General features: G+C 40.8%; 1 protein-coding gene across 22 annotated transcripts in view; it reads left to right on the top strand.

Annotated features, from left to right (window-relative positions):
• Positions 1-27,202, top strand: part of ANKS1A (ankyrin repeat and sterile alpha motif domain containing 1A) — a 128,999-nt gene that overhangs the window by 8,199 nt on the left and 93,598 nt on the right. For all 22 annotated transcript variants that reach the window (XM_087891040.1, XM_087891038.1, XM_087891039.1 and 19 more), the window contains exon 2: positions 26,589-26,669. In XM_087891040.1, coding sequence (XP_087747166.1) covers positions 26,589-26,669 — 81 coding nt within the window. The remainder of the gene's footprint in view (positions 1-26,588; positions 26,670-27,202) is intronic.

The raw sequence follows: 27,202 nt of genomic DNA, 5'->3' as shown, positions 1-27,202 counted from the left end.
CCATGTTACTAATGAAGAAGTCCTCCAAAAGAATTTTTCCTGCAAATTACATAACATTGTAGCCAGTGGTGGGATTCAAATAATTTAACAACCGGTTCTCTGTCCTAATGACCAGCTCGGTAGGCATGGCTCAGTGGTCATGTGACTGTGTGGGCGTGGCCAACTCAACATCACTCATATTGTAACACCTTAGCTGTTACAATGTAATAAGGGTTAACCAGAGAGGCAGTTTCTGTAAGCAGGGCAATAAAGATTAGGCTAGAAACAACAGCAGAATGTTTCCTTCCTGACTTCCTTACAGGATTAGCCCTATAAAGTGGAAAAAAAACAAAATAAGATTTCTTCCAACAACTGGTTCTCTGAACTGCTTAGAAAGTTAACAACCGGTTCTCTCAAATAGGTGTAAACTGGCTGAATCCCACCACTGATTGTAGCACACAGAAGACATGCAGGTCATATTCTCTGTATGGAGAACAATCAAATTCACAAGATGGCAGTGAGCTGGACACACACACACACACATCCGCCATGCTAAATGATTCCAAATTTTCTAAAAGTTCAATGAGTTTAGCAATATATTAATTTGCCTACAGTATATATTAGGTCAGTTTTGCCATTCCAACACAGTCTTACAGTAAGTCAATCATGCAAAAAGAGAGAGAGGAGGAGGGAGGGCGAGAGGGGGAGACAGGGAGGGAGGGAGAGAGAGTGTCTCTGTTATCGCTTGCTATCTTATTTTTTCACCTGGAAGTAGAACCTTGCCTTAGTAACAGAGACCAAAAGCAGTATTGGTAGGTCATATAATTGTATGCACGTGTCAAGGTACACAAAAAATAACCTTTCCCCTTCCTTCAACTGCTAAAGAATTTGCAAAACTACTTTTCTTTTAACTGTCTGTAACTAAGCAGGAAATAAGCTATATAAAATAGACCCAAGTATTTAAAAGTCAGGGAATCTTAGAAGCCTCATTCCTCCAAAGGCAATATTTTAAAACGGTCCCACTGGATTAGGTTAATATTTGGATAAATACTTGTGAGTGAAGATGATGAGTTCTACAGGAACTAGGGAACCAGGAAGCATAAATGGTTTAAAGGGGAAAAGTATAAATTTAAAAAGTTAAAGAAATGACCTTGAGCAGAACTTTAGAACTGGAACGCATCTACCTTTAGCAGGAACTAATCCAATAAACTTAAACATGGCATCTGTTTGATGAGTTCTCTGTGCACCTATTGATTGTAATAAAAAAAGATAGCACAGTATACAAATTCTTAGAACAAAGAATTTGAGCATAGAGACTGATGTGATAGCAGACATCCATATGGTAAGCTGTTTTAAATCTTATACTTGAAAATTGGAGAGTACACCACAGGGATGCTGTTTTCAATGGCATCACTTTAAAGCAGACTTCCTGTTTTGGACTCTGTCCAAATATGTGGACTTTAGCTCAGCAATTTTCAGCACTTGACATTTGGAGAACATCTAGCTTAGTGAAGATTGTTTTAAGGAATGTATTCCACTTCTTAGAATTTCTGAATATATTGAATGGCAATGACAAATTGAAGGATTTGTATAATTCCCATCTGAAGTACAACTATTTCAGTTGATTATCTCTTTTTAAATATAATCCTCATGACCCTTCCCCCTGACCCATCCCCAGATCTTCTGAGGGGCCCACAAAATCAAAATTATTTGCCAGGCCATGTTGAAATATAAAATAATATTAAAATCTCATTAAATGATCATGACAAAGAGTAGCAGCTACAACAGCCTCAATTTTAATTTTAAAATACAGTAAATAATGATAGGTAAAAGGTAAAGGTTCCCTCGCACATATGTGCTAGTCGTTCCCGACTCTAGGGGGCAGTGCTCATCTCCATTTCAAAGCCGAAGAGCCAGCACTGTCCGATGACGTCTCCGTGGTCATGTGGCCAGCATGACTAAACGCTAAGGTGCACGGGACACTGTTACTTTCCCACCAAAGGTGGTCCCTATTTTTCTACTTGCATTTTTTTACGTGTTTTTGAACTGCTAGGTTGGCAGAAACTGGGACAAGTAACGGGAGCTTCTCCCATTACACGGCACTAGGGATTCAAACCGCTGAACTGCTGACCTTTCGATCGACAAGCTCAGCGTCTTAGGCATTGAGCCACCACGTCCCTATTAAAATAATGATAAAACCCATACAAATAAAAGCTCTTTGACGTCCTCCGTTATTTTAAAAAGTGGGATGGGGTCCTGAGAAAAATACTGTATATAGGGAAATGACTTCTACTTTTAAGCCCATCTGCCTTCAGTCCATCATGGCACTATGTCTTCTCTAGAGGTATGATTTCAGTAAGATACTTCTTTGAGAATTACTGTAGCTGGAAGATTATCTGAAAATATAACAAAAATGTGTTTTTGGCTTAGGCAAGTTTTTAAGGCATCAGACTTTATTTCCTTCCCTCTCATGCGAATATAAATTCAATTCAATGACTCTAAATGGCCTTCCTTTTAATAATGTTTTACTTGATTACTGAGTGTTTAATGATTACTTTCATTTTACTTCCATTTAAGAGCAATGGAACAATTATACTTTGCTAGCGTCTCTACAACCTAAAGTGACATAAGTTAGCACAAAAACGGGAAGGAGAGGGAGAAGGAGAACCTTCCTGAGAATAGCTATTTTTCTTTTACTTTTTCTTCCCTTTTAACTAGTAAGAGGAGCATGTACTATGAATGAGTACAATCCTAGGTTGGTGGTTAGTCTTCTACTGGCTTCTTGGTTATTCCTTCCATTACAGTTAAGGGGAGTGACTAAGAAGATGCCACTGCAATTCTGAGCAAATGATTTTGCTAATCTTCCACATTGGGCACTTGGAACTGATGGCCAAGAAAGGGGGGGGGGAATCCAGTTTAAAGGGAAGGGAAGGGAAAAGAGAAGAAACCAGGCCATAGCAACCAAAGGTTCACAAGGTAAAATATACAATATATAATAAAAGTATACAGTTAAAATATTAATAAATATTTAATTAATAAAGAATACAAATAAAATACCGCCAATCTATAATCCCACCAAGATATATCACAGCCCAAAAGCCCATCAGAGGAGCTTCATGTTGAGCTGCTTCTGGAATGCAGTCAAGGTGGAAGCCAATCAGAGGTGTCTACTAGGAGTCTGAATGATAGGCAACACCAAAAAGCAATGTTGGTGAGTTGTATCCCCTTTTTCCTAGAATGGGAAACTCATGGCAGCTTCTCCCAACTGGCCAGAGTTAATTCCAGTTGGAGGATGTAGTTCTGTATGTAACTCTGTGGCATGCCATGTAGGGTTTTATAGGTTAGCACTAGGACTTTAAATTGTGACTGGGAGTATATTGGTAACTGGTGTAGCACCTGTAGCATTGGTCTAATGTACTGCTATCAGTGAATGCTTGGTAACATATGGATTACTATAGTTAAACCAACTGCACCCTCTGAGCAGTCTTTAAAAGTGTACCATGTACAATATTTTATAGCAGTCCCACAGGTAGTGATAAGGGCATTGATCCTCCAATCCCAGGGAGGGCTGCAGTTGGTATTTCATCTGAAACTAGATAAAGCAAAGACATCCTTGAATATGACCTCTGCCTGCTGTTCTAACAGGAGTTGCAAGTGCAGGAAGACCTTCAAATTGCAAACTTTTGCAAACATTCAGGGTGCAGGGAGTTGTTACCAGTATTGTCTAACGGAGATAATTACCTTGTCTATTCCTGTTTTTTCATGCATTATCAGAATATCTGTATATGAGAGTATCCATCTACTTATGTAAGACAGATATCATTAGGTTTTACAGAAGTTCAGAACATATGGAGATAAAAGCTGGAAGAGAGAAAAACAGTGCTGCAAAATATTGAACATTCTCAGAGGCTGTATGAACTTTTATAACTTTTGGGGAGGAAATACAACCAAACAAACATTAAACAAGGTATTGAAGATTCCACTTGTAAGGTTTATAATAACAATGCTGCTTTATTTTTTTAATCTCTGCTTCGTAATATTGCAATTAATTATGACTTCTCACTCAGTTGGCTTGTCTGATATTCCACACCCTGTGTAGCTAACAACTGTTAAGTAGGGCAGGCCTCTCTTAGCTGTGAGAAATGCCGTAAGTGTTGGTTGTGCACTGATTTACATGTGCTTTGTTTACATTTACATTATTCTTTACCATGTTAAGGTTTCTGTATTTGCAGGCTCCAAACAATGACTGCCAGTTTATGAAAAATGTAAGAACTTTATGACATAAACAACAGACTTCCATTTGTAACTTGTAATAGGTCAGAAATATATTTTTTAGAAATTTTATATTCATAATTTGAATTTTTAATAATTCTAAAATGAGAAACATTCCATTTTTATTAACTAATAATCCTTAATTCTCACTTTGAGTGGAGGAGGCCAATAGCTTGGCAAAGCCCTGTTTTTGATGTCAGAAATCTAGAATAAATTGGACAGTCTTTAAATCTCAGTGCCATGTCAGGTGTACAAACTAGGCATTCATCAGAACTTGATGAATTAACTTGTTAATTGTTAACCTGACATAGGTAGGGTTTGGTTTCATGAATACATTCTTCATCTTCTCCCCAACTTCCTTCCAATCAAGCATTTTTTTTCTTCTTTAATTTATTCAAAACATTAGCTTGCCTTGACATTTGGGCAGACAGTAATTATCACTAACTATATAAACTGCCTCCAAACTTTGGTTTGAAATGTGTTGCTAAGTGAAGGAAGAGGAGGGGATATGAAACCTGTGTAGTGGTGGTGTTGACAAGATAATGATTTGAATAACACATTTTAACTGTGTCCATATAATAAGAGGAACACACCTTCATTGCTGTGGTTTTGCTTGCATCTAGTTCGTTCACTATAGTTTATTATAAGCATCAGGAAAGGCAATAGGATTAAAATTGTTGATGGCAGGAATTCTCAAAATTATTGATATGGACCAGTTTCTTCTGAATATGTCTAATATAATTGGTAATCTTGATTGTCAGTTATCTCTAGTCATTTGGCTAAATAATACATGTGCCATCTGGGAGAGAGCATTTTATTTTAAACACTGAATTGAACTGAAGTTTATGATAAAACATTTAAAATAGCTGTTTCATACAAATTGATATTGGATGTAGTAGACTGGATGAGTTTTAACTATTGAAACCTGTAAGTGGTCATTTGCCAGGCAGTTCAACTTTAACTTAACTGTGGATGCAGTTATACTCTCTTTGAAAATTCATCTTTGCTTTTTGGAGCATTCCTAATTGAACAACATAGCGCTTTTAAATGGTGCTGATATCTAAAAAATGATAATGGGGTAAGATTTAAGGAACCCAATCTTGTAAAGTCCCTGTTTTCGTATGAGATTTCCTGCATTCTAAAGCTATTTATTCCATAACTTGAAACATTATGCCAAATGATGCAGTGGTACTTATTGCTTGAAAAAGTTGTTTGATAGGGTGTTTACATGCACAACTAGAGCTAGAATGCCAAAGGCATTCTGAGAGCTGTCTGAGCTGGCCATATTCATATATGTCTTTATTATATAGCCCATTTGGGATTTCTGCGGTCTGCTTTTCAGAAATGTTCAGAAATTACAACAGCTTTGCATAATTGATTGGAGCTGGGCATTGAGATCAAATAACTCAGCTGTTAAAACAGTTCCATTACTTGTCTATTTCCTTCTACAAAGTGATTGCTATAACTTGTAAGCTTTTGGGACTTAGTGTGAGGATATTTGAATGATCATATCCTCTCTTGTATATTTTCCTGTGCTTGAAATTCTAAGGTTCTTCTTCTATATGGGTTGCCAAATCAGAAATACATTTTGGAGAAATATAAGAATGGGCCTTCTCAATGGCCATTCTTAAGGTTTGTAACTTCCTGAAAAGTGAGTTCAGGCAAGTTTTATCTTTTATCCTTCTGATGGTATGCTGTATTTTTATTTAGTTGATACTTTCTGGAGTAAAGAGGTGTGTTGCTTAGTTAGATTTAATATTGTATATTGTTTGTTTTATTTATGAGTATTTAATGGACTCTGAAATACTAAGAAATGTTATTGCTTATTTATTCAGCAAATTTGTTTGCCTACCCATCTCACTCAGTGTGCCTATGAACAACAACTAGTAACAATTAAACAAAAAAATCTTTAATATGTAAATGTTGAAAAGTTCCTAAATTACTGGCAAGCTTTTACATTTACTTTGTAATTTCTGTAAAGTCATGTGACCATATTGTGAATCACATGCAAATAATTCAATTGAATAATTTTATATAGTTTGTGGATTTCAAATTGCACATCAGGTAGATATGGCCAAGCAACTTTTTTTTTACAGCTGTGGAGCCGCACTCTCCTCCCATTTTTCTCTCTTTAGAGGTCACAGCATTGATAAAGCTGACATTTTTATTTTTAAAGGACAAAGCAAACATGCAGAGCCATGATAGGTAATAGAAGTTAATATTCTTGAGTCTATCTGTTGATGACAATTTCCTATGGAAGATTTTAGCTTGGAATGTAAGAAATATGTAAGAATGATAAACAACATGATTTAATGAAGGGAATGAAACAAGGAAAAATAGATACAGTATTTATTGAAAGTAAAACAAATAAGAAAGATGGATTTGAACAGCAATAGTCTGAGGTTGTGTAGTAGAATTAATGAATGGAAGTAAAGCTGTAGTTTAAATTACAGGCATATCTGAGAGATATTGTAGGCTTGATTCAGGCCTCTACAATAAAGTGAATATCATAATAAAGCAAGGTACTCATTAAATTTTTCCCTTCAAGTATATATAAAAGTTACATTTATGGAACATTATAGTCTATTAAGTGTCTAATAGCTTTATGTCTAAATAAAACAATATATATACCTTAATTAAAAATATTTAATTACTACAAATGCTAATCTGAATTTTCAGCGAGTTATTGTTCTTCTGATGGAGGGTCTTTTTTTAAAATGCAGTATCTGCAAACTGCAATAAAGCAAACTGCAATGAAATAAGGTATGCCTTTATGAATGAGAGCTAAATGTATGAATTGGCTTAGATGGTAATGGGTCAGGGGTGGGTTCTAATTTTTTTTACTACCGATTCTGTGGGCGTGGCTTATTTTGTGGGTGTGGCTTGGAGGTCATGTGACTAGGTGGGCGTGGCTAGCTGGTCAGAGTCATTTCTGGAAGGTCCTCACACTTATGACCAGTCCTCGCACTTACGACCAGTCCTCGCACTTATGACCCGACTCATTTGTTTGCTTTTAACACTGATCAGCTGTAGGATGGCCCTTTAAAGCCCCGCGGCAAGAGTTTAAACAGTTTTTTTCCCTCTAGTCATCAGCTGGGACTCAGGAGGCAGCAATAGATTGGGGGTGGGACCAAATAAAAGATAAGAATAATGTGGAGGGGTGGGAGGGTGGGAGGGCAGGGGGGGAGAACCAGTTCAGTGACGTCATATCGTCACCGCTACCAGCTCGGCCGAACCAGACCAAACCGGGAAGAACCCACCACTGTAATGGGTACATATAAAAAGTGCATTTCATAGCTTGGTGATAATTGCATGGGAATGATAATGATAATGAAAGAATTACATATGAGCTCTGGAAGAATTTTGCAATATTTTTATTAATGCTTTCCATTAAGTGATATGACTGAATAGATGTGAATATGACATTTGATGCGAATATGATAATTGGTTAGAATGGAAGAAAGAGAAAAAAAAGAGAAGCTATAAGTTTGAATTGTAGCTTTCCAAAATGTAGTTAAATGTCATACAAAAGGAAAAAAAATAAAAGAAAGAAATGCTATAAATGATGAAAAGGAAGTCACACCTGTGGTGAGAATATGGAAAATTGGCAAGACTACAAAGGTGTAGATGATGTAACTGTAGAAATGTTAAATTGTGTATGTAGCTTGCTTATGGAGTGACTATGCATCTTGTTTTAATGTTGGGAAGATTTTATCTGCATCTGATGATTATAAGAATGCTGTTATTTTTCCCTTCTATAAACAGAAAGATAATGAGAGTAAGTTAATTTCTATTAAGGGAATTAGTTTATTAAGTTTGCCTGGGAAAGCGATTGACAAAATTGTAGTGGAAAGCATATGAGAAGTGATTATAAGTAAAATGGGAGTGCTTTTCAGCTTTATGCTGGGCAAGTTTATTACAGATTTGCTGGTTGAGATAAAATGTCTAATAAAATGGTTAGGATTATGGTATGTTTTGAATGTATATACAGTTGAAGATTGGTTGATGAATTATGTAAGGGTAGTGTATAATATTAGTAAAGCAGATATAAGAACAGAATGTTTAGTAAATGCCTCAACATTAAACACAGAGTAAAACAAGAGTGTGTAATGTTTTTTTGATGTTTAATGTAGTTATGGATAAAAATATGGCGAATGCCTATGATAATACTAGAGATGTATTGGTTGGGAATATAAGTAATCCTCAATGTATGACAATTAGTTCATCATTCAAAGTGATGACATTACTGAAAAAAGAGGCTTACAATTGGTCTTCGTACTTACAACCATCACCATGTCCCTGCAATTACATAATCAAAATTCAGGTGCTTGACAATTGGCATATATTTATGACAGTTGCAGCATCTAAGATTCATGTGATAGCCATTTGCAACCGTCCCTGGTGGCTTCCAGGAAGCACTCAATGGGGGAAGCCAGATTTGCTTAACAACCATGTGATTCACTTGACTGCAGCACAGATTGAATGTAGCTGGGTGGTACCATTTTAGAGGTCTAAATTACTCTGATCCTCTGATAGATAAGGATATCATTTTGGTGCAAGAGACTTGGACCACGGATGGCCTTTTGTTAAATGGTTATCACTCGCATAAGTTAGGAGCAAGGACAGGCAGAGACCCAGGAAGACTGAAGGAGGGCTGGGTAGTTTCATTTCTACCAACTTGAGAGCAGAGCTCACTCTTATTGCCCCATTAAAATATATGGCTATGGCCTTTCTCCTCAAGATGGACTCAGTCCTGCTCTTAATAATTAATGTTTATCTTCTGCCATCATTAAGAAAAGCTGAATTCACTGCAGTATGGATGGAGTTGGAACACTATATTAGTAAACTCCACATGGACCATCCAAAAGCCAGGGTCTTACTAGGGGGAGACTTCAATGCTATATTGGGACCAGATGATTATACACTATATATGAAATATCATCATTATCCACCATTGGAGGTTGGAGGTTCCCATAAAAATCAGCTCCTCCCTCACCCAACAAGAGAGCAAATTTCACTGGCCTCTGTCTTGCAAAGATGGCAAATTAACTCAACCTTTTTATATCCAAAGGCTCGTGGGTTGGTGACTATCCTGGCGATATTACATTTATGGCAGGATCCAAACCAGCACCATTGATTATATCCTAACTTCTATGGACTTACTACATTATGTAGAAAATTTTAAAGTCCTACCTTACCTGGAAAGTGATCATCTACCTTTGTGTATATATATGAAGCCCTTCATCTGGCAGATGCCCTTCAGGGACCAATTTATTCCTGCAATTTCTCCAGCAGGCTCAACAAGATGTAGAGTCAAATGGTCCCAACAACTTGACCAGAAGGTGAGGAGAGCTCTATCAGAGGACAATCTTCAAAAACTTCACCCAGCCTTTATTACAGCCAACTCTTCCCAAGATTTACTAGAACTATATAAAAACATAGTTCATAAGCTACAACCACTACTAGTACATGACCAGAACTTTTCAGCTAAGAGGCCCTGTATCACCTTCAAATCATGGTTTGAAAAGGATTGAATAGAAGCCAAGAAAGTTCTCACCTTGGCTTATAAGATGTACAAAAGCGAGACTAGGAATGGTAATAAAACAAGTCATAAACATCTTATTACTCTCAAAAAACAATATAAGCAACTGATTGCTCTTAAGAAGAGACATGACACAAGGTCCTCCTGGGAACAGCTTATTGTGGCAGCAAAGCAAAAGAACTCTTCTCTATTCTGACATCTAATAGCTAGTCATTCTGATATAATTCATACCCCATTAGATGTCCATATACCTCCTATAACCTGGGAACTTCACTTTTGGAGAATGTATGAAGACCCCTCCAGCGAGAGTATAAGGTATACAATGAAGGACTTACCTGAATTGCCCCCGGTTTCAGAGTCTGAAATCAAATAACTCATTGGCCAACTCAGGTCTGGGAAGGCCCCAGGAGCTGACTTCATTACTGCTGAATTACTAAAGAAAAATTTGAAGTGGTGGATACCAGTTCTGGCAGTGCTATTATTCACTTATATCGACTCCACTGGCTATGTCCCAGAAAATTGGGACTTGGCAATTGTTGTCCCAATTTTTAAAAAGGGAAAGAGAGATGACCCTGCCAATTACAGATCAATAAGTCTGCTAAACATAATTAGCAAACTCTACACCAAACACCTCCAAGATAAACTAATGGCTGGATCTTGAGAATTTGATCGCTGAAGAGCAAGCCAGGTTTAGAGAGGGGAGAGGCACCACAGATCAGTGCTTAGTTCTTCATCATTTCCATTGATATGGAAAAATACATATCAAATAGACCTGTATCATCATACGTTGGTTTTATAGATCTCAAGGCAGCCTTTGATACGCCAGGACCAAGCTATGGGAGAAGCTGGAAGCTGCCTCAATTGACTACAGGGTTTTTCATCTATTATGTGCCTTACATACTAAAAGATCCCTCAAGGTGAGGTGTAATATGCAAGACTCCCTCTCGAAGTCAGTTAAAACTCAGAAGGGAATTAAACAGGGATTTCCCCCCCTCCCCCGCTTTTCAACTTTAACATAAATGACATGGTAAAATGGCTAAACAAACCAAATCACCACCCTCAAAAAATAGGTGACCGGTAGGCCTTAAAAGAGCCTTGCGAGCCCTTCTCCAGTATTGTAATAACAATGAACTGGACATAAATTGTGAGAAAACAAAGATCGTGGCCTTTGCAAAAAGGCCAAAACTTTATTCATGGATTCTAAATGGCCACAAAATAGAGCAGGTAACCATCTTCAAATACCTGGGGGTTGTCATTCAGACCAATGGTTCAAGAAAAGCACATGGAGAATATGCCGCTGCCTTGGGCCAAAGATCAGCGAGCACCATTCTTAATTTTTTCCGCACAAAGGAGAATATTATGTCCCTGCTGCAATTAAGCTTTTTCTGGTCAAGTCGCTAGCACAGCTTCTTTATGGGACCTTGCTCGGACCATCAGCTTCATGTTTTACATCATTAGAAATAGTTTAATCCAAATTCAATTCTCCAGATGCCGCGTTGTGTCTCAAATGCACTTCTGCGCCTGGAGACAGGATTGACAAAATTCGAAGCAAGAATCTGTATAGCGTCCTTAAATCTCTGGCTAAAGCTTAACTTCTTTCCGCAAGGTCTTGCTCCATTAATCCTCCAAGACAAATTCTCTTCAACATGGATCAAGGCTGTCAAGTCCAACCTTGCCAAACTAGGCTTCTCCCCAGCTTTAATGCTCAAGATGGACTATGATCTAGCAAGGCAAACCTTGCGAGAAAGGGTGGAGGACATCAAAAGGCAGGCGGACTTAGGGAAAGCTCTGCTGTTTCTGGCTCCAGATGCCATTAGATGTGTTGTTGCTCCTGCCAGCTATCTTAGTCAGTTGGAGTCAGCAAACCACTGGAAAGCATTTGCACTCACACGGTGCCATGCGCTTCCATCGGCCATCCTGTATGGCAAGTATAAAAGGAAATTCACGAAAAGACTATGTCCCTGCAGCTCCGGAGAGGTGGAGATTGTTGGCCACATGCTCCTTAGATGTTCCTTTTATATGGAGATTAGAAAAAAACATATTCTGCCAAAAACTGCTAGGTGTCCTGGCTGTTCCAACAGTACCTATCTTCAGTGGCTGCTTAAGGATGAACAGTCCATAACTACAGTGCAGGTGGCTAGATTCTGTGCAGCAGCACTGGAGATTCGTCGCACACATGTGTCTTCTCCACCATGGTGATGTTATATAACAATTGTGACAAATCCTTTGCATTGCTTAGTCATTTCCCTTTTAGCGTTGAACCTATAATAGGCCACACAGTTTAGGGATTGCAACTATCATATAGTCAGACCATGTATAATTGACACTGAATTTTACTATAGATTTTAGTTATTAATTTATTATTTTATCTTAGAATTTTTAAGTGTATATATACTGAGTGCTTTTATTTGTTCTGGTCTCTGGTCTAAGACTGTAATAATAAATTGTTGTTGTTGACTGCAGCACAGAAAGGCTGAGCGTGACTCACTTAACTGCACCACTTGGTGACAGACATTCCAGCCTGAATTTTGCTAATAAATCAAGGATTACCTGTATGCATCTTTATATACAGATGATGTGCCTAAGAACCAAACAATTTGCAATGAATATTAAATTGCATGAGTCAACAAATAATATGGATTTGAAAATCAATGTATCAAGGCCAAAGACAATCATATTTGACAGAGAAAAAGGAGTACAGTACGTGTACATTACACATAAAGGTCAAAATATTTTACAGCAAGTGACTGAGGTTTTATAACATTCAATAAGATGTACTAAATATTTGAAAGTTCAGGGACAAATTTTTAAGATATGCAAAATGTTGGCATGAGGGACTGGTTCATATCTAGAAGGAATGAATGTTGCACAAAATAATATCTACTTAGAAAAAAAGAATATTGATTCATACTTCCATTTGAAGTAGTATTTTTTGTTGTTGTCATTAGAATTCATAGTTTGGGTTCAAGTATGCATAATAAGGTCAGTTAAAGGTCTGGGCAAGAGAGAAATGGTTTTACCAGGGAGTCAAGCACCCATTTCCTGGTCTGTTGCACGAACCCAACAACCTGGTCAGCTATTGAGCAAAAACTAGATAGTGCTCCATCCAATCCTGTCTCCTAGGAAATAAGAAATGACCAGTGGATGATTGTAGAAAGTGTTCCACTGCTGTAAGCAGTTGGTCAGCATGAAGCAATCTTCAAATTCTAATTAGCTACTGCTTCTAAGTTATCTCCACTGCTGCTTGCTTGGCTTCAAGCAAAGGACCATTTATGTATTGTAAGCCTTACCAATACTGTCTTACCAGCAGAGCTCACAGGACGCAGGTAGGATTCTGGTGTTCCCCAGAAGGGCAAATCTTAGACAATTAAGCATGATTATGCCTTTCAGATCTCAGAGTAAATTGCTATGATTAGGTAGTATCTGACTAGATTAAATTTGTTTTGTGAACATAGTGAGCCACTTCCTGTATTTTGTTTAAGTGTTGGATTGCTGTTGTTATTTTCCCAGTAGATTTTATGATAATATTATGGCTCTGCAAGCTGTGAAAATAGTTAGGAAGATATTTGAAGTCCACAAGTTTTAAAGTTGCCAAGGTTGGAGACCCTGGTCTAAGAGATGAGAGTCAGCACCTCAATTGCACCAAAACCAGCATTGGGAGCCAGTTCAGCTTGCAGAGCAGACATCTTAGGTGAGGCATACTTTACCCTGTGGAGATAGATTATCTTACTCAGAAGCTTCATCTACATATTGATAAGTAATTGGGAAGGAGTAGAGCCCTGTGGCATCTCCCACAAATTCCATCTCAAATTTAGCTCCCTGTATTTTAGAAATATGTTAAGACGCTCCAGAAACAACATGTGGCTGGATCTATACAGTAGTGAATGTTACTTTGAGGGAGGAGATGTTTTCATCTGTTCGAAAGAAGCAATCCTTTTCTCAAGAAACCATTGTTTGAGCCAAAAGATTTTGATATATCTGTATAGATTTGAGACATGGAAATGGGAAGAACTATTTTGCACTGTTAGCTTTTCATTCACAATCTCAAGGACTCTATCCATTTCATCAGGACTAACAAGCTTAAACATTTCCCAGGTAACAAAACAAGATTGTGACTCAGTGAGCTCTGTATGGTATGAAGAGGCAGAGTCTAGCTGAATAAATCTAAAATCTGATCTGACATACTTTGAATAGTCCTTATAATGGCCCCATAAATGGAATATTGGCTCAGTCATTTTCTGGCTCAATCTTAGTATAAATATTGTATTTATAATAAGCTTATTTTGTACTTCCTCAAAGCTATTTTCCACAATGTGTATCTTTAGTGCCTATCTATAAGTTATTTATAACTAGCTATGTTAATTGTGAATTTTGATACAAGAATTCTGTTAACACAGATAATAATCCTGAATCTTGTCCACTTAAAGGGATGGAAGATAATTTTACTAGAGAAAATATTTTGGACCTGCTGCTAGAGAAGGAATTTAACTATAGTAAACTACAATTGGTTTTGTTTGGAGAAACTGTTAAATTAGAAACAATCCAAATTGTAGTTTTTGGTCTTCCACCGCTACCTCACAGTGGTTATTTTATAATGAAGTAAAATAGATTCCTGAGGAGTAAGCTTCCAGCAGAAAAATGGACAAAAACTTTTTGAAAACTTGAACATTTAAAACTATATTCTTAATATTTGACTGACCTGAATCTTTAGCAGCAGAACTAACTAACGAGGGGCTGGATTGTAAGACAACAAAAGCCAAACAAATAACTGAGGCAAAGAATGAATCCATTATTATGTTCAGAATTCTGAGGAAATGCACTCCCATGACACTGCTATAACCCAAGAAAAAATTGCTTGTTGATTTTACTGAAACAAAGTTTGCATCAAATAAACATTTTTGCAGGCATTTAAACTGTCCAGAACTGCAGTTCTAAAATCCATATTAATGCAATCCTAAAATCCAATATTAATTATGTATGTTATGCAGTCCAGTATATCTTTTTTCCCTTCCATTCAATTGTGTTTGATACTCAAAGCTTGCTTGCACAAGTCCCTGCAGGTTTTTTTTGGCAAGATATTTCAGAAGCCATTGCTTCTTTTCTAGGGCTAAGAGAGAATTACTGGCCCATGGTCACCCACTGACTTTGTGCCTAGCCTGATGCCTTAACCACTATATCAAACAGACTTTAGTAAAACTCTTCAGAGTCAAATACAACTGAGTTAATTTTAAGACATTTCTGAGCATGTCTGAATATAGGATTGCAGTCTGAGTGCTTCTTGGAAGTAGTGTGTCTAGCTCCCCCCCCCACCCAGTTTGATAGTGATCATTCTTACTATGTTGTATATTACGGTAGTCTTTTAAAAATAATTTGCATATCCAAGTAGAAATTCTGGTTTATAATTTTTACATTTAAAAAGAAAAGTACGATTTGCATTCTCCAGTGTGGTTGTGGCATCGGCCAGACATGGGTTGTTAAAGTCGGATCTGCCTAGAGACTGAGTCATAGTTTTTCGGCCATACCCCTTGCTCCTTCCTCTGAGGCCCAGTTTCGACTCAGTAGGCCTGAGAGAATAATCTCTGGGCAGATTCGGCTATTTCAGCCCTTGTCTGTTCAGATGCCATTGGAAATCAGTTTTTCGGCTTCAATTTTTTCAAGCTTGTTCAGAGCACACCAGTCGATTACTTTTTTTCAGAGCGCACCAGTCTACTTGCTAGGAAACTAGCCTTACAATAGTTCGGAACACACCGGTCCGAGTGGTTTTGCCACGACCGTCTCCTGCAAGGTGTGCTTTTTCAGGCAGTTACGCCACCAACAAGGCATTGGCAGCTCCTGCTCCTTACCACCAACAATCTAAGGCAGCATCTCTGGCTATCAGCTCCAGAGTCTTGCCATTTCGTCCACGGATGCCTACAGTGCCAGTCAGCTATAGCACAGCTCTTTGAAGTGCCGCAGAACACCACAGGGCCTTCAGAAGCGCCATGGAGCATCGCCCAGCCATTTTTTTGCTGCTTCACCACTGAGGGGGAAAAGGCTCGGCTTCTCGCAACAGCAAGCATCGCATCCCAGGGCCTGGATTGGCGGCAGCAGAGCATCCACAGAGCGTCTTCCCTCTGGGAGCCTCCGCAAGCGGCCAAATGAACTAGCCTCGCTACAACCTACAGCCATTGGCACTGGGTGCTGGCACATCCTAGGTCTGACCTAGGCAAGCTGCCCTTTTAAGCTGAGCTATTTCTGCTTGCGAGTGTGCTGGCTAGCCTGGTTTTTCTGGCACAGCCGCCGCTGCTTGATTGACACGAGGTACGTTTGAGGCCTGTACTACAAAAGGATGCCATTTTGACGTAGTGAGTACATTGTTTTTTTTTAAATGATGGATCAATTCTTAAACAGAGAGGTGGCTGGGACTTCCAGGGGCAGAAAGGCCTCCTGAAAATCCCAGAAGGGGACTAGGAGTAAACAACCTTCCAAAGCAGAACTCAAAGATCTTAAGCAGAGACAAAAAGCCTTGGAAAAGCAAATCTCCAAGGCTGCCCTGCTACAGACCTCAATGGCCCGTCACAGTGAGTCTGCTGTCCCCCATCAGCCTCAGAGCCACGCTTGTCTCCTTCGACACAGGCCTGGTCTCCAGAAGGTGCAGAAAAGTCCTCCATACATCCAGCCCTGCTGGATAGTGGTGAGCAAGGCCCCACTAATAATCCCTTTGATTGTCTGCTAGCACCTGAAGTAACTGCAGACGTTGGAGACAAAACTGCCTTGGTCAATCAATCAAGCACATCAGCCTCTACTGTCAGGCCTAATTTAGACCCTTTAAAATGTCTACCTGAAAGCATTCAATTGCTTATTAACCAAGCCATTGCCAAGCACATAGCGACAGCCTTTCAAGGGCACCATTCTGAATCTGTAGTTTCTGAATCATTCTCACAGGGTCATGTCACCCCATCTGCATGTCCAACAAGCCCTCAACAGCATTCACCTACTGCTTCCAGGGTTAATGAGGATTTTGTTCTTGAAGGGGACACTCACTCCAATTTTTGGGGGGATGAAGGCATCTGTCCTGACACCCCTGCCTTCATGGGGCTTTTCCCCCCAAACCAGTTCAAGTCCTTATTGCACAAGGCATGAACCATGGCCTCCTTGAAGGAGGAGGATGTTTCCAGGGAACCACAGGATCCTCAATGGGCAGAACCAAGGTCTTTTCTTAGAACCAATGCTGGAACAACTTTTCATTCCGGCCCCCCAATTGTTCATGGATATTGTCCAAAAGCAGTGGTCAAGCCCAGCAGCTATCCCCACACCTAGCGGGTCTGATAAGAAATATTATTCCGTAGCGCCCAAATTCACTCAGCTGTTACAGGTTCCCTCAGTAGATCGCCCCGTTGTGACTCTATTTTCTTCCTCATCTTAACCTGGTGGGGGATATGTCTGTAGGTCTTTGACCTGAGGACAAGAAATTGGATCTCTTGTTTAAGAAGAACCACTAGGCCACTGCATGGGCAACCAGGTGGCTTCCTTCACTTCCTTCTTCAACCTAACATCCATCCTGTGGCTCCAGCAGCTGCAATCCAGGATACCTCATACTGAGGCCTGGCTTCACCAAGACCTCCACAAAATCATCACCACAATCCAGTTTTCTGCCGATGTGATGTTAAACGCTGTCAAATATGCGTCAAGGGCACTGGCTTCCTCAGTGTCGTCATGAAGATTGCTGTGGCTTTGCCAGTGGCCAGCAGAATTGTGGGCAAATGGCAGTTGGCAGGTTGACTCAGCCTTCCATCCTTTCTAAGGTAGGTAAAATGAGGACCCGGTTTGTGGGGCCAATAAGCTGCCTTTGTATAAAATATACAGTATGAAGGCTATTGCTTAATGCCTTGTAAGCCGCCCTGGGTCTCCGGAGAAGGGCGGCATAAAATCAAAATAAATAAATAAATAAATAAATAAAAATAGATAGAGAAATATGTCAAAGATGCTATCCCCATTTCCCCCAATTTTCTTTTGGGTAAAAGAATGAGAAAAATATTTCTCCTGGTTTTAGAATTTCTATAAAGTTTTTTTTTTTTTTTTTTTTTTTGCATTTTAGGAGGAGAAAAAGCTTTAATTACCCTGAACTGTTTCTTTGGGTTCCTGTAGTTGAGTTTTGGACAGAGTTCTGACAGACAAGGTGTGTTCTCTAGCTCTGCTGCTCTGCACCAACCTGATATGTAAATGCTATCGTGTTGTTACTAGTACAGTATGTGGGTGATAATGAAGCAGGACAAGTTCTTAACCCTCAAGTATAGAGGTCAAGGTTAAATAATTCTTACATATTTTGGCAACCCATTTTACATTTGAAATGTTTAAGAACTTAATCTTGAGTATTTTTTCTTTTAGTGTGTTAGTGAGATCTACAAACTGATTATAAGTTGTCTTTGACTTACAACCGGTTGCTTACTTGTTCAAAGTTATGGCAGCCTGTCCTCCAAAAGGTACTCATGATCTGGTTCCAAAATTCTGACAGTTGTTTCCCCCCCCCCGCAGTCACATGACCACATTTTGGGAGCTTGGCAACTGGGCCACATTTATGACTGTTTTACAACAAAGATGTTGTAAAATATTTACAGATGTCCTGCAGTCACATGTACACATTTTACAATATCTTTGCTGAAAACTGGCTAAATGATTTAAGGAAAAAATGCCCTGTTGTGAACAATAGATTTATTTAATGACCACAGCTTTCACTTAACAACTGCAGCGTTTGCTTGATGTCCATCACAAAACATCAAGTTCGTTACATGGATGACCTGCTTTATGACTGTCACAATTTATGTCCATACTTGCCAGGCTTAATTAAAGTCATAAGCCAAAGACTATTTTATACCTATTCACTTCAGTTTCTTAGGCTAAACATCAGTTCAGAAATGGTTAACTGTCCTAGAAGAGAAAAGTTAGCTCGAGTCATCAGAAGCTGCAAAAGTGCCTTATGCCAAGGAGCAGATTGGCAAACAAAACACAAACCCATCAAATCAAATTGGCAGAATTAAGATTCAAATAATCCCTGAAAGGTCAACCAATCTCTGGCAAAAAAAAATAATAAAAAAAATAACCTCTTGATCTTTTAAGTTCCTGAGTGGTTTCCTGGCAAATCTAATGTAGAGTACATATGGGAAATGCCTCAAATTTCATAAAACCTTAACTGTCTTAACTAGAAAATAGTTGGTCCCTTGAAAGAAGAAAAGCATTCATTCCATAATTCCATATTATTGAAAGTTTACTTTTTTGAAGTAAAGATACATTCATAGATATATGCCACTGTTATAACTCTTTTGAAGGCTTTTTGAGGAATAATATATGTATCCTTCCATAAGTATCATCCAACAGATGTTATAGAATTGTATTACTGAAATGAAATCTTCATTCCTAAAATGACTTTTGTTTCTTAAGCAATATAAGCCTATAAAAACAATACATTGCAACCATGAGATATTTTCTACCACTCATATTGTGTTATTATAAATTATTAACCTAATTTAATTCTTGTCCCTTGCTTTGTCTTCTTCCTTCACTTCCTTATTAAATACCAAATTATTATTAAATATATTTTTTCATCTTTCAGATAAGAATATAAAACAAAAAATAATTAAACTAACCTCTACTTGTTTGGAAAGAACTTTCTCATACTGTGTCTCAGCCAGGAGCTAATTACCTAGTTTGTTTTTAAAATGTTGGTGTCATTTTTTATGGTGCTAAAAACATCTTGAATTCTGAAATGTTTCTTTTCTCCTATAAAAATTGAAATGCTAATATTAGAACATTACACACATCAAACAAGACTAGAATATTAAGTACTATTTGTGCCATAGTGTGTAGCAGTGTAATTGGCAGTGAAACCTGATTAAATCTTCATTCAGCTGATGAGAATTTGTCTGAATTAACTTTGTAATTCAGAGCTTAAAGTATTTATAATGTCATTTCTCCTTAAAATTGTCGGGCTACTATAGAATAAACTGTATTTCCTTAATATCCTTGGGGGTAAAAGGAGTTGCTTTTAAAAGAGGTTCTTGATTCTGTTCTTCATTTTTAAAATTAGCTTATACTTAGGCACTATGAGTTATTTACTTAGTGGTTTAGTATTGTTAACTTGTAAGAAGCTTATAGTTTGTAAACTCAGTTATAGATACTACTTGATATTTATTTTACTATGAATGACTAAGGAAGGCATAAGAATACTAAATATCATCTCATTACAAACTCATCATGCCTATACAGGAAATTATGTTTTTCCACTTTACATAATTGTTACTTTTGCAATAAAATAATGAGAAAACAAATAAGCGTGAAATGAGCAGTATAATCGCTTGCAAATAATCTGTGCTCATGTTAGTTTTAAATTCAAGCATGGTAATATTTGAGAATTATTACTCAGTACTAATAGTTCTTATTAGCACTATTTTCAAAGTACTAAAAACAGAATAGAAAAGGTGAAACATTTTAATAGATTTATGCTGCAATTAATAAAATGCAATTAAGTCTTAGTTTGAGTCATTTTTGTATGTACACATTTTGGGGTTATCTTTACCTTTCTATATGCAATATTTCAATGCTATTATAATAAGAGTTTATTAAACTTTTGACACTCAGATTCACAGCAATCAAATAAAAATACAATAAAATCAGTAAAGCATAAAAGATAAAATATTTGTCAGGACTTCACAAAAATTTGAATTAATGTATTTATTTCAGCATTATTAAGATATTATAACCCTTCTTTTGCCTCTTGGAATCTGCCTTCATGAATTTGAAGGATAGGAATCAGTAACTTATGTTTCTTTATATTATCCTTTATATAGAGATATTTTGTGAATTTTATTGCAAATCTAATACGAACCTTCTAAGGGAGGAAGCCTGATTTGAAAACTTATTATTATGAAATATAATGATATTGTGTTTGTGTGCTACTTATTTTTTAAAAATTAGTTATTTGCAAAAGCAATATGAGATTTCCAGATATTATTATACTTGAATTATACCCAACATTTTGACTATATTGTGCTGGGATAGGGCGGCCGCTGACGCTTTGGAGTGAGTCGTGCCTTTGCGGCCTCTGACCTGTCGCCGAGTCTACCTGGCCCCTTGGTTCTCCGAGGAGCTGAGGGGGATGAAGCGCCAGAAAAGACACCTAGAGAGCAGTTGGAGATCTACTCGCTCCGAATCCGACCGAACACTGGTAAGATCTTATATTAAGACCTACCTAGTGGCGATAAAAGTGACAAAATGCAATTATTTTGCCGCTCTTATCGCATCGGCAGATAACCGCCCGGCCGCCTTGGTTAGGGTGACCCGCTCCCTCCTCCACCTGGGAGCGCGGGAGGATCCCTTGCAGGGTTGTGCTGAGGATTTTGTTCAGTATCTGCACGATAAAATCACTCAGATTCGGGAAGGCCTGGTCTCTGACTGGGTAGGTACAGGCGGGATGATGGGTGCCGGTCTTGAGAATGTCATTTGGGATGAGTTCGATCCTGTTCGATCCTGTTGCTCCTGAGAACGTGGACAGGATACTGGGGCGGCTGAACGCAACCACATGTTTACTGGACCCGTGTCCCTCCTGGTTGGTGCTGGCCTCCCGGGAGGTTACGCGAGGCTGGCTCCAGAGGATTATCAACGCTTCATTGAGGGAGGGTGTCTTGCTGTCAGCCTTGAAAGAGGCGGTGGTGAGGCCCCTCCTCAAGAAGCCTGCTCTGGACCGGCTGTTTTGGCTAACTATCATCCGGTCTCCAACCTTCCCTTCTTGGCGAAGGTTGTTGAGAGTGTGGTGGCGCGACAGCTTCCTGGGTACCTGGATGAAGCTGTCTATCTGGATCCGCTCCAATCCGGCTTCTGGCCTGGGTACAGCACGGAAACGGCATTGGTCATGTTGGTGGATGATCTCTGGAGGGCTCAGGATAGGGGTTGCTCCTCTATCCTGGTCCTGTTAGATCTCTCAGCGGCTTTTGATACCATCGACCATGGTATCTTGCTGCACCGGTTGTAGGGGTTGGGAGTAAGGGGCACCGTTTTGCGGTGGTTCTCCTCCTATCTCTCTGACCGGTCGCAGTCGGTGTTGACAGGGGGGCAGAGGTCAACCCCGAGGCGCCTCGTTTGTGGAGTGCCGCAAGGGTCGGTCCTCTCGCCCCTTCTGTTCAACATTTATGTGAAGCCGCTGAGTGAGATCATCCGTGGCTTTGGGGTGGAATTCCATCAGTATACTGATGATACGCAGCTGTACATCTCCACCCCAGGCCACCCCAACTATGCCCTTGAAGTGATGTCCTGGTGCCTGGAGGCCGTGCGGATCTGGATGGGGAATAACAGGCTTCAACTCAACCCTTCCAAGACCAAGTGGCTGTGGCTTCCGGCCTCCCGATATAGCCAGCTGGTGCCAACGCTGGCTATTGGGGGCGAATCATTGGCCCCCACGGAGAGAGCTCGCAACTTGGGCATCCTCCTGGATACACGGCTGTCTTTGGAAGAGCATATGATGGCCGTGGCCAGGGGGGCTTTTCATCAGGTTCGCCTGATTTGCCAGTTGCGCCCCTTTCTGGATCGGGACTCCTTACGCACAGTCATTCAGGCGCTCGTCACTTCTCGCCTGGACTACTGCAATGCTCTCTACATGGGGCTCCCCTTGAGGAGCACCCGGAGGCTCCAACTGGTGCAGAATGCGGCCACACGGGGGATTATGGGAGCAAGAGGGCGCTCCCATGTGATGCCTCTCCTGCGCGAGCTGCATTGGCTTCCAGTGGTCTTCCGGGTGCACTTCAAGGTCTTGGTCACCACCTTTAAAGCGCTCCATGGCATCGGACCTTCTGCCACCAATAGCCTCCCACCGACTAGTACGCTCCCACAGAAAGGGACTCCTCAGGGTGCCGTCAGCCAGGCAATGTCGGCTGGCGACCCCCAGGGGGAGGGCCTTCTCTGTGGCAGCATCTGCCCTCTGGAACGATTTGCCCCCGGAGATACGAAGGATACCAGATCTCCGGGCCTTTTGCCGTGCCCTAAAAACTTTTCTTTTCCATCAAGCAGGGCTGGCGTGAAACCACCCCCCCCCCTTTTAGCTCTTTTTAGCTTTTTAGCTTTTTAAGTGTAAATTGGGTTTTAATTGGATTGTTTTAAATTGTGGGCCAAAGCTGTATAATTCTTTTAATTGATTTTAAATTTTGTATTGGTATGTTTTTTATCTGGATCCAAGGGAGACCACTGTTCCACAGATAGCCGGATGTGAGTCCCTCTTTGTGAAGTGGGGTCGTGGAGTATAGGTGGGCTTGTTGGTCACGTACCTGGCTCCCTGCCACGTGGCAACGGCCCTGCCCGAGCTGATTAACGTTATAGCCGAGGTGGCAGTGGACACCCCCAGACTTGTTATCATGGGGGATTTTAACCTGCCATCTATCGGTGAAACATCTGAGGTGGCTCGAGAGTTCATGGCTTCCATGACGGCCATGGACCTTACTCAGTTAATTCATGACCGTACTCACACAGGGGGACACACTCTGGACTTAGTTTTTGTCTCTGGTCAGTGGTTGAGTGGCCTTGATATAGGGGATATAGCCATCGAACCCTTGTCATAGTCTGACCACTCGCTCCTTCGACTGGACTTTCTAACCGCTGCACCCCGCCGCAGGGAGGCGGGACCGACCAGGTGGTTCCGCCCCAGGCGCCTGATGGACCCTGATAGGTTCCAGATGGAGCTTGGGCCATTTCCTGAGACTCTGGCTCATGACTCGGCTGAAGACCTGGTGGCCGCCTGGGATAGTGCGGCTGCCGGGGCCTTGGACCGTGTCGTGCCTTTGCGGCCTCTGACCCGGCACCAAACTCACCTAGCTCCTTGGTTCTCCGAGGAGCTCAGGGAGATGAAGCGCCGGAAAAGACGCCTGGAGAGTAGTTGGAGGACCAGCCGCTCCTAATCCAACCGAACACTGGTGAGGTCTCATATTAAGACCTACCTAGTGGCGATAAAAGCGGCGAAATCTAGCTATTTTGCCGCTCTTATCGCGTCATCAGATAATCGCCCGGCCGCCCTGTTTAGGGTGACCCGCTCCGTCCTCCACCTGGAAGTGCGGGATGACCCCTTGCAGGGCCGAGCTGAGGACTTTGTGCAGTATCTGTATGACAAAATCGCTCAGATTCGGGAAGGGCTGGCCTCTGACTGGGTATGTCCGGACGGGATGACTGAGGCAGGTCTTGAGAGTGTTATCTGGGGGGAGTTCGATCCTGTGGCTCCCGAGGACATGGACAGGGTCCTGGGACGGCTGAACGCGACCACATGTTTATTGGACCCGTGTCCCTCCTGGTTGGTACTGGCTTCCCGGGAGGTGACACAAGGCTGGCTCCAGAAGATTGTTAACGCTTCTTTGAGTGAGGGGGTCCTGCCGGCCGCTTTGAAAGAAGCGGTGGTGAGGCCCCTCCTCAAGAAGCCCTCTATGGATCCGGCTGTTTTGGCTAACTATCGTCCAGTCTCCAACCTTCGCTTCGTTGCGAAGGTTGTTGAGAGTGTGGTAGCGCAACAGCTTCCCCGGTACCTCAATGAAGCTGTCTATCTACATCCGCTCCAGTCCGGCTTCCGGCCTGGGCACAGCACGGAAACGGTATTGGTCACGTTGGTGGATGATCTCTGGAGGGCTCGGGATAGGGGTTGCTCCTCTATCCTGGTCCTGTTAGACCTCTCAGCGGCTTTTGATACCATCAACCATGGTATCATGTTGCACCGGTTGGCAGGGTTGGGGGTGGGGGGCACTGTTCTGCGGTGGTTCTCCTCCTACCTCTCTGACCGGTCGCAATCTGTGTTGACAAGGGGGCAGCGGTCGACCCCGAGGCACCTTGCTTGTGGGGTGCCACAAGGGTCGGTCCTCTCGCCCCTTCTGTTCAACATTTATGTAAAGCCGCTGGGTGAGATCATCCGTGGCTTCGGGGTGGAGTTCCATCAGTACGCTGATGACACCCAGCTGTACATCTCCACCCCAGGCCACCCCAACGATGCCCTTGAAGTGATGTCCCAGTGCCTGGAGGCCGTGCGGGCCTGGATGGGGAGAAACAGGCTCCGACTCAACCCCTCCAAGACCGAGTGGCTGTGGCTTCCGGCGTCCCGATATAGCCAGCTGACGCCATCGCTGGCTATTGGGGGCGAATCACTCGCCTCCATGGAGAGGGCTCGTAACTTGGGCGTCCTCTTGGACGCACGGCTGTCTTTAGAAGATCATTTGACGGCCGTGGCCAGGGGGGCTTTTTATCAGGTTCGCCTGATACGCCAGTTGCGCCCCTTTCTAGATCGGGACTCCCTACGCACAGTCACTCAGGCACTCGTCACTTCCCGCCTGGACTACTGCAACGCTCTCTACATGGGGCTCCCCCTGGGGTGCACCCGGAGGCTCCAGCTGGTCCAGAACGTGGCCGCGCGGGGGATTATGGGGGCGACGAGGCGCTCCCATGTGACACCTCTCCTGCGCGAGCTGCACTGGCTCCCGGTGGTCTTCCGGGTGTGCTTCAAGGTGTTGGTGACCACCTTTAAAGCGCTCCATGGCTTAGGGCCGGGGTACCTACGAGACCGCCTTCTGCCACCAATAGCCTCCCACCGGCCAGTACGCTCGCACAGAGTGGGCCTCCTCAGGGTGCCGTCCGCCAGACAATGTCGGCTGGCGACCTCCAGGGGGACAGCCTTCTCTGTGGCGGCGCCCACCCTCTGGAACAACCTCCCCCCAGAGATACGTACAATAACAGACCTCCGGATTTTTTGTCGGGCCCTGAAAACCTATTTATTTCAACTAGCTCGGCTGGCTTGAGTTAAATTTTAAATTGATTTTAAATTGGGTTGTTTAAATTTACGGGCAAAATATTTAATTATTTTAAACTGTTTTTAAATTTTGTATGTCCTGTGTTTTACTTTGGCTGTTCACCGCCCTGAGTCCTAATTGGAGAAGGGTGGTATAGAAATTGAAACAAATAAATAAATAAAATAAATAAATAAATCCTTGGCTGTGCACCGCCCTGAGTCCAATAGGAGAAGGGCGGTATATAAATTGAATAAATAATAATAATAATAATAATAATAATAATAATAATAATAATAATAATAATAATAATAATAATAATAATAATAATAATAATAATAATTTCACACCCATTTGTTATTACAGAGATTTATCCAAGCATTTCCAGTAGTATTCTAAATTATGTACTCTCACAATAGATGCAAACCCATTGGTAGTTAGTTTGACTTCTAGTGTTTTAAAAATAGCCCTTCTGTATTTTGACTTGCTTTTATGATGAAATGCTTTTTATCATTTTTAAAAAAATATACATTGATCTGACTTTAAAAATGCATTTATTATGACTATGAACATTTTTCATTGGTTACTAGCTGTGTTATCAGATTGAAAAAAAAGATGAAGGTGAAAGATTCATTTAAATAAACATGTACAGTAGAAACAAAAACAAATTACCTAGCTTCCCTACTTTTTCCTTTGTTTTATGTATTGCTTCCTTGCAGCTTGTGCTACTCGTGGACCAATTCACTTGAATATTGCCTGATGAGTGTGACACATACAAATAATAACCATTGAAATAGTAATAAAATATTGATTAGATAATCAGGATAATCTATCTCTTTATGATCACCAGTTTTTCTTTGTTTAAGTTAATATCAAGTTAATACTGTGTCTTAGATTGTGATTACACAATACACTTTTTTAGTGTTGTTCACAGGAAACCTGTCTCAGTCTGGTACTGTTTACGAACTATACTTTGTGTCTTAATGTATAACATTTATTTATTTACTTTTGCTTTACAGTATCTGGAGAGGACCAAATGTGAACTGTGTTGACAGTACTGGATACACTCCATTGCATCATGCTGCTTTGAATGGCCACAAGTAAGTTTCCTGTGTCTGAAATAACTTTTTAAACAACCAGACTATTAAAGTAGCTAAAACTAATAAATCCTGTAGCACTTTACAAATAGCTTCCTTCAAAGTACTAGAGCTCGACTTATCAGGATTATGCAGTGCACTATACCATATTATTGTGAAATGGATTTATTCAGAGATGTTGATATTTTGATATTCTAGACGTGACTGCCACCTCCTCTTTGAGCAGGAGTCGAGTCCAGGAGAACCCCCGAGTTGTGGATCAGGTTCATCTGGGGTAGTGCAATCCCATCCAGAATTAACTTAATTAAAGTCCCAAATTTTGAAGCTCTGAAGACCCAAAGCTATTCGGTCTTGTCAGGATTCATCTGAAGATTGTTGTCTCCATCCAGGCCCCCACAGCCTCTAGGCACTGCAAGAGGGAGGCAACAGCATCACTTGGATCACCAGGGGTAGAGATATAAAACTGAATATCATCAGCATACGTACGTGTGCATGCTCATACAAACTGCAGTTTGTCGGTTCATCTTCATCAATCC

This window comes from Pantherophis guttatus, chromosome 3, assembly GCF_059756535.1.
Source record: "Pantherophis guttatus breed Tessera chromosome 3, ASM5975653v1, whole genome shotgun sequence".
Classification (NCBI taxonomy): Eukaryota; Metazoa; Chordata; class Lepidosauria; order Squamata; family Colubridae; genus Pantherophis; species Pantherophis guttatus.
This window is presented reverse-complemented; position numbering and strand designations above follow the sequence as displayed.